At 46.2% G+C, this 14,086-nt stretch overlaps 1 protein-coding gene across 1 annotated transcript in view; it reads right to left on the minus strand.

Moving 5' to 3' along the window:
• Nucleotides 1-252: 252 nt before the first annotated feature.
• The window catches only part of CSGALNACT1 (chondroitin sulfate N-acetylgalactosaminyltransferase 1), a 205,135-nt gene continuing 191,301 nt past the window's right edge, over nucleotides 253-14,086 (minus strand). The window contains exons 8-9 of the mRNA XM_011939786.1: nucleotides 4,260-4,341; nucleotides 253-576 (exon numbers count right to left, since the gene is read on the minus strand). Of these exons, the coding sequence (XP_011795176.1) occupies nucleotides 287-576; nucleotides 4,260-4,341 (372 nt within the window). The 3' untranslated portion in view covers nucleotides 253-286. The remainder of the gene's footprint in view (nucleotides 577-4,259; nucleotides 4,342-14,086) is intronic.

Genomic DNA, 14,086 nt, shown 5'->3' on the forward strand with positions numbered 1-14,086 from the left:
TATGCTTGCCTTTCATGTTAATGAACTTTTTACAAAACTGCTCTTAAATCATGAATATTTCAGTGAGCACACAAAACAATAGGTCTCAGTTTGTTGTAAACACCATCAAAACCTCCACACCATTAGGCTTATAATCTCACAAGCATTCTGCCTTTGTCAGACACTTCGCAGGGTGCTGCTGGGCTAGTTTTGCAGGCAAAGTGGAGATTTTTATTTCTGTTGTAAAAAGCCCAACAGAGAGAAATCGGAGGCGAGAAAGTGTCTCCCACCATCCATCTCTGGGAGTTCATGTTTTTTTGCTACTTGTCTTCTGTTTCTGTTTGCGAAGGTGAGCCTCTATCTCGTGCCTGAACACCAGCATGCCCAGCTGGCCGTGGGACGCCTCGTTCATGGCCTTGGACTGCATGCACATCTTGTACTGCTCAGGGCTCAGCTCGTCCACGCAGCGCTTCTCATGCCAGAGGTGGAAGAGTCCCCGCACGGGCGTCCGCACCACTATGAGGTTGCTGTGGAGATATTTGCGATAAAGGTGCACATCCTCTCCGCCCCAGCCTTTGATGTCCAGATCAAACCCACCTGTCGGGAGAGAACACACTGTTCAATCACACTGCACTGGTCTGTTTTGCTTCCCTCAGTTGCAACAAGCACAAACTTTTCATTAAGACATGACTGGGGGGATGCGTGCTTCACCACCACGCCACCCAAGGTATGAGAGTGTCCACCTGGGTCAGAGGCCCTGGGAATTTCCCAACAAAGACGGCTTTCATGGCGGACAGCACCAACTTCTTGAGATGACAGGACCTCCAACAAAATTCCAAGCGTTTGCCTGCACTCGAGAGTTATCAGCCATGCTCATGAATAGCCCCAACCTTGTGGTTAATAGGTACAAAAATAAGATCTAGTATTCGGTAGCACAATAAGATGACTTATTATGATTATGAATTAGCTATTGTTAACAATTTATTGTATATTTAAAAACAACGAGAAGAGGGATAAATATGATAAATATGTGAGATGATGGGTACCTCCAATGACCCTGATGGGATGATTACACGTTGTATGCCTGTATCAAAACGTTGCACATACCCCATAAATACTATTATGTACCCATAACAATTAAAAATAGAGGTTTTGTTAAAGAAAAAAAAAAAGAGCTTCTACAGCATCCCCACTTCTCAGCTTGGAACCTCTGAATGCAAATTCTTGTGCTTCTGTTAAGATGTGGCCTTCTCCTGCCATCGCAAACAGAGAAGAAACGAGGGGCTTGCAGTGCGACGGAGTGTAAGAGAGTCTCAGCGTGAAGAAGTCACATCCCACCAAAGCACTATTCATTTCATAGTCTGAAGGGGTCCTGAAAAGCCGCATGGGATTCCATCATAGGCTGGTGAAATCAGTCATCTTAAAGCGACTGGCCTCACAGTCAGTCCTGAAGTTCTACTCAAAGAAAAATCTCATGTCACTATGTAATGAACTCCTTCATAAAGCCAGTAATGGTCTGCTGAAGTCTCGCTTCCGTAAATTGAGATGCCTCACACCTTTTCTTAACCTAAACCCCACCAGGTCCCAAATGGAACCAATGAAGCCCTGGCCTCTTTTGGTCCTTGTTCCCTCCTCACCTAGAAGGATGGACTTCATTCTCATGAGAAACAGTGAAGTGATTCTCAACACCTTTTCTCAGACCTTCTCCTGCAGCTTTGGTTCCTGCACACCCCAAGCTGTGCTGCCCTGATCAAGGCCATCACTAGAACCCCAAAGGGGGCTCAGGCCCAGGGAAGCTTACAACCAAATCACCCATGGGCTGTGTGTCCGAGTGACGGTGACCCCTCCGTGGTGGGCAGGCAAAGAACAGTATGTGATTATGAACCAGCCGTCCAGAATTCGTGTCCTGGTTCCCTTAGAAGCCGCCATTTAACCTCTCTTGATTTTTGGTTCTTTATGCTTAAATGAAGGCAGGTGCCATAACAAACTAAGACAAATAAAGGTGGTGCCTGGTTAACTGCAATTGATTTATTATCATCGTTATTATAACTTTATCAATACAAGGTGCACAAGTAAACTTGAAAGTAAGTCAAAAGCTGCAAAGCATAGAGTCTAACTGTGACTCAAAGTTCCTGAGGTCATGGCAATGGCTTACTGAGAATGGCACCCTTCTCAGCCTGCTGTGCCCACTTTTAGCTACATCTGTCTTCAGGAGAATCCAGTATATTCTAAATCCAAATTTGATAAATATATGCATCAACACAAAATAATCTTTCCCTATGCAAAGAGCAAGGAAACAGAATTTCTTGAAATGAAAATCTTCACAAAAATGTTTATTTTTAGACAGAGTCTCACTCTGTCGCCTAGGCTGGAGTACAGTGGTACGATCTCAGCTTACTACAACCTCTACTGCCTGGGTTCGAGCAATTCTCCTGTCTCAGCCTCCCGAGTAGCTGAGACTACAGGCATGAACCACCATGCCCAGCTAATTTTTTTCTTTTTTTTTTTGAGATAGAGTCTCGCTCGGTTACCCAGGCTGGAATGCAGTGGCACAATCTCAGTCCACTGCAACCTCTGCCTCCCGGGTTCAAGAGATTCTTCTGCCTCAGCCTTCTGAGTAGCTGGGACTATAGGCACCCACCACCACACCTGGCTAATTTTTGTATTTTTAGTAGAGATGGGATTTCACGATATTGGCCAGGCTGGTCTCGAACTCCTGACCTCATGATTTGCCCGCCTCAGCCTCTCACAGTGCTGGGATTACAGGCCTGAGCCACCACATTCAGCCTAGAAAAAATTTTAAATGTCCATTTTGGAAAGATGATTTGCACATAACCATTTAGGAATATTTCTCTCAGAGATGTCCAAGAACGCCTGCTGTTAGTTGCTGAGTGTCTGCAGGGCACCCACCACTCAGAACGGCATCCCGGGTGCTCTGCTCCTTCCAACAAGACTTGACTTCAACATTTTTTTTTTTTTCATCTTTAACCTGTTGTTTTCCTTGGGGGTTCTGTACTCCTTGTAGTTCACATCATCTCTGAACAAAACAATCCTGGGGCTACCCCTCATCCCTGATTTTAAAATGAGTAGCTTTAGGCCTTGGACCTGAGGGGGAGTTGCCTAGAAGCCAGAGAGACTAGCAGCTCGTGAGTGGCCTGGAGATGGGACATTCCATGCCACCCTGAGGGCAGGGTCCCCATGACTCCATCCTAGCTCTGGGTCCAGTTTGAGCCCCTGCACCTGAGATCAAGGGTTCTGGACTGTTCATTCATACCCAGGTCATGCACAACCTGCAACTCTATCCCTTCCAAGATCCAAGAGTCAGTATCACTATGGGAAGGTGGGGTGGCATTTCCAAGGGGGACAGGAGGCCTCTATTTTCATCCTGACTCTGCCTCTCACCTGCTGTGAGCCCTGGGAAGGTCTCTTTGCCTTTGACAGGCTTGGTCTCCTCACCTGGATCCCAAGGGCCTTTCCTCTCTGTGCTCTAGAAACCCACAGGCATGTGCATGTGCATGTATGAGTGTGTGTGCATGTGCCTGTTTGTGTATGAATTGTGTGCACATGTAGACATTTGTGCATATGAATTGTGTGTGTGTGTGTGTGTGTGTGTGTGTGTGTATTGACAGCAACTGCACATTCAGTCACAGCTTAAAGTGACATTTGGAATTTTGAAGGTTAGCAGATAGAAATTTGGGTCTTTTCAGGTATGAGTTTTCCCCCAATTCCCCTATTTCCCTCATACCCTTACTGGGAGGCTTAGGATGTTCTACAGGAGACGGCAGAGTAGCTGGGACCCTGCTGGGAGAAGGCAGTGGAAGACTTGCTGCAAAGCTGCCTGGACGCAACAAGCAGCCTTTAATCTCAGATTGTGTGTCTTATTTGCAGCGACTGAGAGGTGCTAGTGGAGATTACCGGGGCTAAAATGTCGCCCACTACCAAGCCCCGTCTTGGTCCAGCCCTGAGTCTGTGACATGAGGAACAGCATTTGATTTCTTTCTTTTTTTTTTTGTAGTGATTCTCTTTAGGAGAATTGCTATGTTGTCCACATTAGTCTTGAACTCCTGGCCTCAAGTGATCCTCCCTCCTCCAGCCTCCCAAAGCACTGGGATTATAAGTGTGAGCCACCGCACCTAATCTGGAATAGCATTTTTAAATTTTATTTTAAGGCAATGGAACCACCTTCCCCACCAGACTCCTTGGAAACCTGACTTGATTCCTTTAAGGGCTGCACAGGCCAGTGGCCTCTGGGTGGCAGTAGAGATGCAGATTTGTCCTACCTATATTGATGAAGTCTGACCGATACTGACACGTCATCCCAAATCCAAAGTCTCTCCAAAATCCAGTTTCCTTCTTTATGACCTGCAAGAAAAGCACTGTCATTTGAGGGCAAAGTTTAGGGTGGACAAAAATAGAATGTTCAAAAACTCCTGTGAGCCACCGTGGAGCGTGGAGCCCATCCCATCACTGATAAACAGCCTCAACTGGCGCAGGAAACACAGATGGATTTGAGTCCTTGCAGAGAGTCAGGAATACAGTGCACACACCAGTCCCAAAACAAGGCCTTGTGATTTTTGGCACCTGTGGCTGGAATGTTTCTAGGGCATACGTATGAAAACACACACACACACACACACACACACACAATCAAAAACAAACTGGGAGAGCCAGTTTTTGAGCAGTGCCGTGGAAAAGCCACCTACGTGCCTGGCCCCACACCCGTGCCAGCGAGAACTGGAGGCTTGGGCCCCTCACACAAGCCTGGGCAGCAAGCCAGCAAAGGGCTCAGGAAGTTGAGAAAAGGGATAGAGAACAACTCGGAATTCAGCTGCCCTGGCACAGTCCACACACAGGGCTCCCTCGGGGAATAACAAGAAGTATCTGAGAGACTTCAGTATGTTACCAGCTCTCCAACTCTGCTAACTCTCGCTTGCTGAGGAAAAGGCACTAGAAGTCCAGGTTCTGAAGAAAGACTCCGTCCATTCATCTTCACGCTATTTTAAAACCAAACTGCTCCCAAAAGCATCTACCGTGGTGCCAGCCTGCAGGGCTGTAGAGAGGCCATCCAGGCACTGCCCAGTCTGCAAGTAAATTTCCAATATATTTGCTGAAACAGCAAGGCTTTTTAAAACTGCATGTGTACATATATATATATATATATATATACGCACACACACACAGATATATACACACACACACATATACACACACACGTATTCAGCTGAGAGAACTCTGGGAACAGTTTTGAGATCTTAGTTGTTTTACATAATTCATTCTTGCAGTTAACGTGGGATGAAAATGATCCCATGATGTGATGAAAGGACATCCCCACATCCCACCCTCTGGGGAAAGGCAGAGAGGGCAGCAGCAGGTTCCTCCTTCCCCATTTGGATTTCCATAGTTTTTGTTGGGGACATCTGGTTCTGTTCATTGCTAATTAAAAACGGTACGTGATGGGGGAGAAGCATCCGAGTCTTGGCCCAATGTGACCACTGGCTGGCTTTTTCATTTCAGGCAGGCTCCTTCACTTCTTCATGTATCTACTTTTTTTCTTCCTTATAAAACGTGGGGGTTGAGCTCACTCATCCCTTAGGTGTCTTTCAGCTTTCACATCAAGTGTTGATCACATCTTCCCTCTTCCTGAAGTTTCACCACAGGCTAATTACATTCGATAAATGGCTTGCAGAAGGGCTGATGAATCTTAAACGTTCTTTAATTTTGTAATGTATGAAACTCTTACTTTCACTACAATCTACAGGTAGATGTCACTTCTACGATGTCACTTACATTCCACAGGGAATGGGGACCTGCTGCCACCCTCTCCTGCAAGCATCAGGACTGCCCAAAGAAAGTAAGGACCAAGAGAGGTTCTGTTGGTTAAAATTGTCCCCAGCAAGTATTCTCCACTTCTACTTCAGAATACAGGACCATTATACAGCATCTCCCAAATGACAAGACAATTTCATTAGTATCAACTGGAAAGATTTTGCAAGGCATGAAAGTCTGGAGAAGTCTCCAAGGAGTAGTTTTTTTAAAAATGGACTTTGTTCCATCCCCGCCTTACCAAGTACATGGTTTCTGTTGCAGCAGATGGACTAATATTCCTTCTGCTGGCAACCTAGACAAGTTCCTGAAGCTTAGGGGTAAAAATGGAGTCAAAGAGAAGTGCCAGTATCCAGTCTTCAAATATTTGGCTGGGGTACACATGGAATTTAAAAAGGAACGCTCCAAACACGAAGGACAACTGGCCAAGCCTTGGGAAGGAAGACAAGACGGAGGCATCCAGGGACTCTGGGCTGCATTGATGTAGGGCCTTTCAAGGCTGAACAAGGTGATGGGTGACCCTCACATGGGAACACTGTGATGGAGGCAATCTGGCTTATGAGCTGGGGAGTGAGCTGGGTAAACATTTATTAAAGTCTGTTTGGAAGCTGGCAAGCCACAGAAAGCCACTATCTGAACAGCTTGTTGAAATTTAGCCCTTTGTGGAAACCCATGTGGTCATGCCCACAGCATGTAATTTCAGGGCAAGACGGAGTTCCCTTCGTCGAGGTTCCACCACCCACAGCTGTGCTGGGTCGCTAACTGGAAGGACACCCTCAATGGCAGTCTGGCAGGAGTGTGTGCCCTCAAGTGCACATCCGATTACATCATGTTCCCACATAAAGCCCTGCACGCAAGGTTCCCTAATCCTCAGCCATCTCATTTCTTCTTATCCTTCTGCCCTATATAAGGCCCATTCCCTACCTCACCCCCGCCCTTGGATTCTCCATGCTCACAGGTCTCCAAGGCCAGACACTTGCAGTCCCCCCTGCCAGGGTCACCATTTCCCCACTCACCACTAAGCTGTGCTCCAATGTCACTAGTCAGAGTGGTCGTCCTGACCCTCCTGGCCCGTGTTATGCACCTGCCACCCTAATGCCACTTGCTGCACTGTCACCCTGGTTTATTTTCTCTGTAACAATTCTGGCTTCTGAAATGATCCTGTTGATGCATCTGCTTCTGTTTGCTGACTGCTTCAGTCACCAGCCCTGGTGAATGTAAGCTCAGGACTTGTTCTTGTTCACGGCTGCATCTCCAGCACCCAGAACAGTGTCCAGCACACGGCAAGTACTCAGTAAATACTTCCTCAATGAATGAACCAAGAGCAGTCCTAGGGCAGAGATGGTTCCAAGCCAGTGGAAACAGACACGCTGCAAGATGCTCACCAGCAAGTGGCCCAGCAAAGGCCTGGGAAATGCAATGGTGAGAACCTCTCAGAATTCTGTGGCTCTGGACCAAGAGACAAAAATGTTTTCACCTCCCTGGGATCCTAGGCGGAGTGTGTGACTTCTTAGAAACCTTGCTGCAAGTTGTGAGAAACTCCACTGTTCTGTTCGAGCATTGACAAGTGATGCACCAATGATGTCTGCTACAACAGAGGAGGAAGGAACCCTAAGATAAAGGGGAGACTTTAAAAGAAAAAAACATCTCTTCCTCCTGTTCTGGATTTCACTGATCTGTTTTCAAGTGCTATCCTCATTTATTTATATATTTATTTACTTTCTGAGATGGAGTCTTGCTCTGTTGCCTAGGCTCGAGTGCAGTGGTGTGACCTTGGCTCACTGCAACCTCTGCCTCCCGGGTTCAAGCAATTCTCGTGTCTCAGCCTCCCGAGTAGCTGGGATTACAGGCATGCACCACCATGCCTGGCTGCATTTTTTATATTTTTAGTAAAGAAGGGGTTTTGCCATGTTGGCCAGGCTGGTCTCGAACTCCTGACCTCAGGTGATCCACCTGCCTCAGCCTCCTAAAGTGCTAGGATTACAGGCATGAGCCACTGCACCCAGCCTGCTATCCTCATTTTCTAAAATGTCCTCTGATAGCTGGCCTCCTCTCAACCCTCTGTGCAGCACCTGCTCCCTCCCCACCTGAGATCCCAGCAGAGCACTGCAGGGCATGAATATACCACAAAAGGACAGTTGTCAGCCCTGCTCTCTCACGGGAAGTTTCCAGAGCCACAGCTCTGTGGGTGATTCACGTGATAGGGATGATTATTTTCTATTAGGACCAAACAACAAAACACAAATCAGCATCTCTCCCCAAAGATGTGGGAAGGTAGCCGCCCTGCAGCTGCATGTGAGCTGAGGCCGCACTCAGTGCCCGTCTGGTTTAATGGTGCCGACTTGGCCACCTGCCCATGAAGCAATCTGGACCCTAAAACAAAATAAAGAGCAACTGCTCAGGCAGAGCACCTCCTCTCAATCAGAGAGTCTCACCAGCACCGAGGCTGTGCCTGGCCTACCTTGCATTCACAGCAATGCCCGCGAGCAGGGCCGGCTTACAGGAAAGCGACCCGTGCAGTTGCACAGGGCCCCCATACATGGAAAGCCCCAAGGCCGGCTGTCACTGTTGTAGAATTCGTGATACTTTTTGAACAGGGGCTCACATTTTCATCTTGTACCGGGCCATGTCAATTACATAGAGGTTTCTGGCCTGGGAGGAGCAGACTCCCTGAGCTATGGCGATGCCTATGTCCAGGCTGGTGTCCTCTGTACTGATAGAAGGAAATCCCGATTTTGCCCTGAGCTCTGCCACTAGCGAGCTGTCCAACCCTGCCTGGCCTTTCCATTCCTTATTATCTGGACCCTGAGGACTCAGTGATGATGCTGCCAAGGGTGCCAGGAGGGCTGCATGCCTTCTTCTTGTGGCCTCTTGGTATGAAGGCAGAATGACTTGCCCAAGATTACTCAGCCAATGCTGCCACGCTCAGAACAATTCTAAGATTCCAGGGACAGTTCCATGTCTTGAGAAATAAGGTATCCTAGAGCCACAACTTTAAAAGACTCATTTAAGAACGGACTCAAAAGCCATCTCCTCCCAGATGTATTTGCACTTATTCACAATTTGCTGTAAGTCTTTTCTAGGGGTATGCATAGAAAACACATTGTGTCTTCTAAGGGAATCATACTGGATGAGGAGTCAACCAGGTCCTGCCATTTCCAGGCACCTATCATCTAAAACTAGATGCTCTTGTTGCCCCCCTGAAGCGCTTTGAGGGCAAAGGATGTATCCCCTGTTGCCCAGCATCCTCAGCCCAGGTGCAGTCACATGGCGTGGCACTCGTGTTCCCACCCCTGCCACTTAGCCACTGCGGGCATCTGGCCCTCAATTCCTCATCTGTGAAATGAGAATATCAGCACCTCTTCCCCCTATTGAGTATTACACGAGATAATGTGGGCACAGGGCTGGATTCTGGAAAGGTTCCATAAATGGCCTCTGTTCATACTAATTTTGGTATTCGGCGGGTGTATGTTTCTTGAATAAATAAAAACAGAATGCAAGGATGCAAAGGATGTGCCATGCCCATTCGGCAATTTACATAAAGGTTCCAACTGAACTGCAATGGTAAAATACTTTCCGAAGGGAGGTAGAGAGGTCGAGGGTGTGACCAGAGGGAGGCAAAGGACAGAAGCCAGCGCGCTTTGCGCACACTGAGTAGTATCACAAAGTCATCAGATTTAACTGATGGGTAAGACTGCATGGCAGACCAAGATGTGCGCATTGGATGCCATGGGCATTAGAAATGGTGAGGAGGTGGCCTTGAGGAGTGGTGACAGTCAGGGAGACTGAGCAGGTGTGCTCACCTGGCAACAGGACTGGTTGGGTGACTATGGAGCTGGTACCACGTGCCAGGTTCTGGGGTTTACAGATATTTTCTCTGCGTCCATTTAAGAGTCAGTCTGTAGAGGACAACGAATCTCAGCAAGGACTCAGGGCTTGCAGTGCTGAGCTGGAGCAAAGTTGCACCAGCTCCCAAGGATTGCGCAAATCTCTTTCCAACCCTGTGTTCAGTGACGTCATGCTGGTAGCCTGAAATAAGCCATGGTGGGAGTATTTACACCATGGAAATTGGCAAATGCTATAAATCAGGTCTTTCCCCCACACCCTCTTTTCAGAGAGCAGGTTATTAAATATTTACCAGCACATCTCTGGCTCTGTGCCAAAAAAGATTTCTAAAAACTGAATGAATCTGTGATTCAGAAACCTATCTCTGGCAGAAGGTGAACAAAAAACTGGAGTCTAGGGGAGGGAAGGAGGCTAAAGATAGTAGTGGTAGGAAGTTCCTGTGGTGACCTAAACAGGAACTGGCAAAGCTTGAACCAGGAATGTGAAACATCTAAAGTTAATGTTTGTCTAAATTATAGTTATTCCTTTCTCAGCAAATGGTTTCTACATTAAAGCACTAGCAAGTTTTATCTCATGGTTTAAACTAAAAAATGTAAATATTACTATAAAATCCCATAGTTTCACTTAATATGTATTACTAATGATTGATACTTAGAGGGAAAAAAACAGTAATTGAAGCGCGCGCACACACACACACACACACACACAATCATAAATGTGGTTTCTTGCTTTTGTCTGAAGGCAAAACACTATCAAATGACAGTGGCAACAGTCACGAGAAGGAATAACATACAGTGACTAATGTGATCGTATTTCAAAGGCTGCTAGTAAAGATTGTCTTTTGTTTGCAAAAGTATCTTTCATTAGAGCAGCATTGTGAATCTCTGTTCTCCCTTCACCTTTGATACTGATGTACTCCAATAAGGCTATCAAGGATGTAATAATATATAGGTAGAATCTCTTCCAAGACTGAGTCAACACATACCCTTAGTAGAAAGTCATTACTAATTGATCTGTCTCCAACCATTACTTTTAATTTTACACATTCTCGCCACCTACATAATCCAACTTCATTCTATTTCTTTTTTTTTTTTCAAACGGAGACTTGCTCTGTCACCCAGGCTGGAGTGCAGTGGCACCATCTCCATTCACTGCAAGCTCCGCCTCCCGGGCGCACTCCATTCTTCTGCCTCAGCTTCCCGAGTAGCTGGGACTACAGGCACCCACCACCACGCCCGGCTAATTTTTTGTAGTAGAGATGGGGTTTCACTGTGTTAGCCAGGATGGTCTGGATCTCGTGACCTCGTGATCCGCCTGCCTCAGCCTCCCAAAGGGTTGGAATTACAGGCGTGATCCACCACGCCTAGCCCATTCTATTACTTACTACAGTTTTATGTTCTCCTTTGGAATTTTTGTCAAGATTTTTCCTTCATACATCAGTTCTCATCTAGATCCTAAGCAAATCTTTTTCCTCTGTACTGATAGAAGGAAATCCCAATTTTTGCCCTGAGCTCTGCCACTAGCAAGCTATGCAATCCTGAACAAGCCAGTCCACCTCTATAAAAAGAAGAAAGTGAGCGAAACACTCTCACAAATTACTTCCAAGTAAATGAAAGTGTTTCATTTTTTCTGACTTCTCCACTGGCACCTAGGCCAGTCCTCTGTAGGCAGTGAGTGCTCAAGAACTGGTTTGTCCAGTGAAAAACATAATCCTACTCTTCTTTTGGGAAGAGGCAGTCCTCCATCTCAAAGAGAAGAACTGCTGTGTCACCAAACTAAACAGTCATAAATACTGAACTCTAAAATATCAGACCTCTGTGGTCTAGGAAAGGTCAAAATTCCATTTGGAAGTAAATGTCAGGGGCTGCAGGATAATTCACAGCCTCTGGCAATGGACACAGGGAATCTGAGTGGTTTCTGCTTTGACCACTAATTCTGAGGAGGCGAGAAACTTGCCTAACTGTGCTGTGCCTCTAATTCCCTTCGCAACTCCTCCTCTGCAGGAATAATAAAACAAGGAAAAAAACCGTTGGATTGTAACACGAAAACAATTCCTTGCAAGCAAATAAGGTCTTTATGAGTTTGAAGTGGAAATATGAATCACATTCTATGTCAAATGCAGAACAACACATTACTTAAAACCAAAGGAATTTTAACTTTGATTGACTGAAAGAAAATAAATCCTGTATCCTGTTTCCCTTCCAATCCAATTAGAAGCTTAGAACTCTGGGAAAGGAAACAAGAAGCTTTTGTCTCAATGAGGGTGATATATGCTTCTTAACCATCGACTGTAAGCGTAGGCAATTGTAACACAAAGGTATCTGTGTATGTGAACATAGAAAAAGCACAAGAAAAATATGGTGTAAAAGATTTAAAAACATTTTCTTGTAAGTGTAACTTGTGTGCTGCATAACGACATTTCTATCAACAACAGGCTGCATATAAGATGCTGATCATCTAGGAAGCCAAGGTTAACTTATTATTAAAGAAAGGAAAACTTTCTTTTTTTTTTTTTTTCCTGAGAGAGAGTCTTGCTCTGTTGCCCAGGCTGGAGTGCAGTGGCATGATCTTGGCTGACCGCAACCTCTGCCTCCCAGGTTTAAGCGATTCTCCTGCCTCAGCCTGTGGAGTAGTTGGAATTACAGGTGCACACCACCATGCCCAGCTAATTTTTCTATTTTTAGTAGAGACGGGGTTTCACCATGTTGGCCAGGCTGGTCTCGGACTCCTGACCTCGTGATTCACCTGCTTCAGCCTCCCAAAGTGCTGGGACTACAGGTGTGAGCCACCGCACCCGGCCAAGGAAAACTTAAAAAATAAACTTAGTGTCACCAGAGTCTACAGGGGTTACAAAGTCCACGGTAGTGGACAGTAATGTCGCAGGCCTTCACATTCAATCACCATCCACTCACTGACTCATCCGGAGCAAATTCTAGTCCTGTATTACAAGCTCCATTCATGGCAACCATTTTAAAAATCTTTTACACCATATTTTTCCTGTGCCTTTTCTATGTTTAGATACAGAATATCACTGTGCTTCGATTGCCTGTAGTGTTCAGGACAGTCACATGCTGCACAGGTTTGTAACCTAGGAGCAATAGCCTGTACCATACAGCCTAGGTGTGTAGTTGGCTGTGCTATGTAGGTTTGCATAAGTGTGCTGTATGATGTTTGAACAATGATGGAATTACTTGACGATACATCTCTCACAACATATCTCCACTGTTAAGTAACACATGACTGTAGATGAAAACTGACTATTTTCTTTGAGACAAGGTCTCACTCCATCACCCAGGATGGAGTGCAGTAGTGTGATCTCAGCTCAATACAGCCTCTGCCTCCCAGGCTCAAGCAATTTTCAGCCTGCCTAGTAGCTGGGACTACAGGTGTGTGCCACGATGCCCGCCTAATTTTTTATTCTTTATTTTTTAGCAGAGATGGGTTTTGACACATTGGCCAGACTGGTCTCAAACTCCTTGCATCAAGTGATCTGCCCATCTTGGCCTTCCAAAGTGCTGAGGATTAAAGGCATGAGCCACCAAACCCGGCTGAAAACTGATTCTTAAGACGTGAAAAACTCTTACTGTTTTTATGTATAAAGCGCAGATGTAGACACAGTACAAAAACAGATACACAGTATATCTGTGGTACTACAGTTCCACTAGGGGAAAAGTGAACTGTATTATTAGTAAACCTGGTGCAGCCCAAAATGAAGCCATGCTAGGATGTAAGACATGAACGTTGTCCAACCTGAGGGCCCCAAAGTTGAAACTTTCTGGAAAATATAATATCAGCTGCCAGAGGTTCACTGGGGGGTAGAGGATGAAAGGCACAGGATGGGGCTGGAAAGAACAGGTTTTGCTATTTCTGGAAGCTTACACACACAGTCAATCCTCAAAGAATTTCACAGAACAAGCATTTTGGATGGAAATCAGTTTCCCCTCCCATCGCATGGAAGCATCTGAGGCCTGGTGCTATCGTGTCTTCAGGTTCCCACAGCAGATATCCTTCCTCCATACTAAGGGGTCCTCAGTGGGAAGAAGCATGGATTTGCCTTAGCAAGAGGCAGAGCTGCCCACAGAAAGGAATAAGAGACATCCCTCAGATGGGAAGGCCACCATGAGATACAGCCTGAGCTAGAACACAGCTTCAGACAAACCTGGCTCATCTCCCTGCAGGAAAAGATCACAGCCCAGCTTGAGGTGGGAGAAGCATCTTTTCCCTTTCTGCCAATGCTGCCAACAGTACCGGGAAATTCCATCCATGGGGGCCGTGCCCACACAACACAGAGATCCTCTTCTGGCTTGCATTTCCTCCTGCTGCCTGCACTGCTTCTCTGCAAAGTGGACTAACTGCTTGTGACAACAGAGACATCTCAGCCTACTGGGACCCTTGGGGGTCTTGTGCATCCACTATCCATCACCTGTGCAGCCAGGAT

This window comes from Colobus angolensis, unplaced genomic scaffold (genome assembly GCF_000951035.1).
Source record: "Colobus angolensis palliatus isolate OR3802 unplaced genomic scaffold, Cang.pa_1.0 Scaffold184, whole genome shotgun sequence".
Taxonomy (NCBI): domain Eukaryota; kingdom Metazoa; phylum Chordata; class Mammalia; order Primates; family Cercopithecidae; genus Colobus; species Colobus angolensis.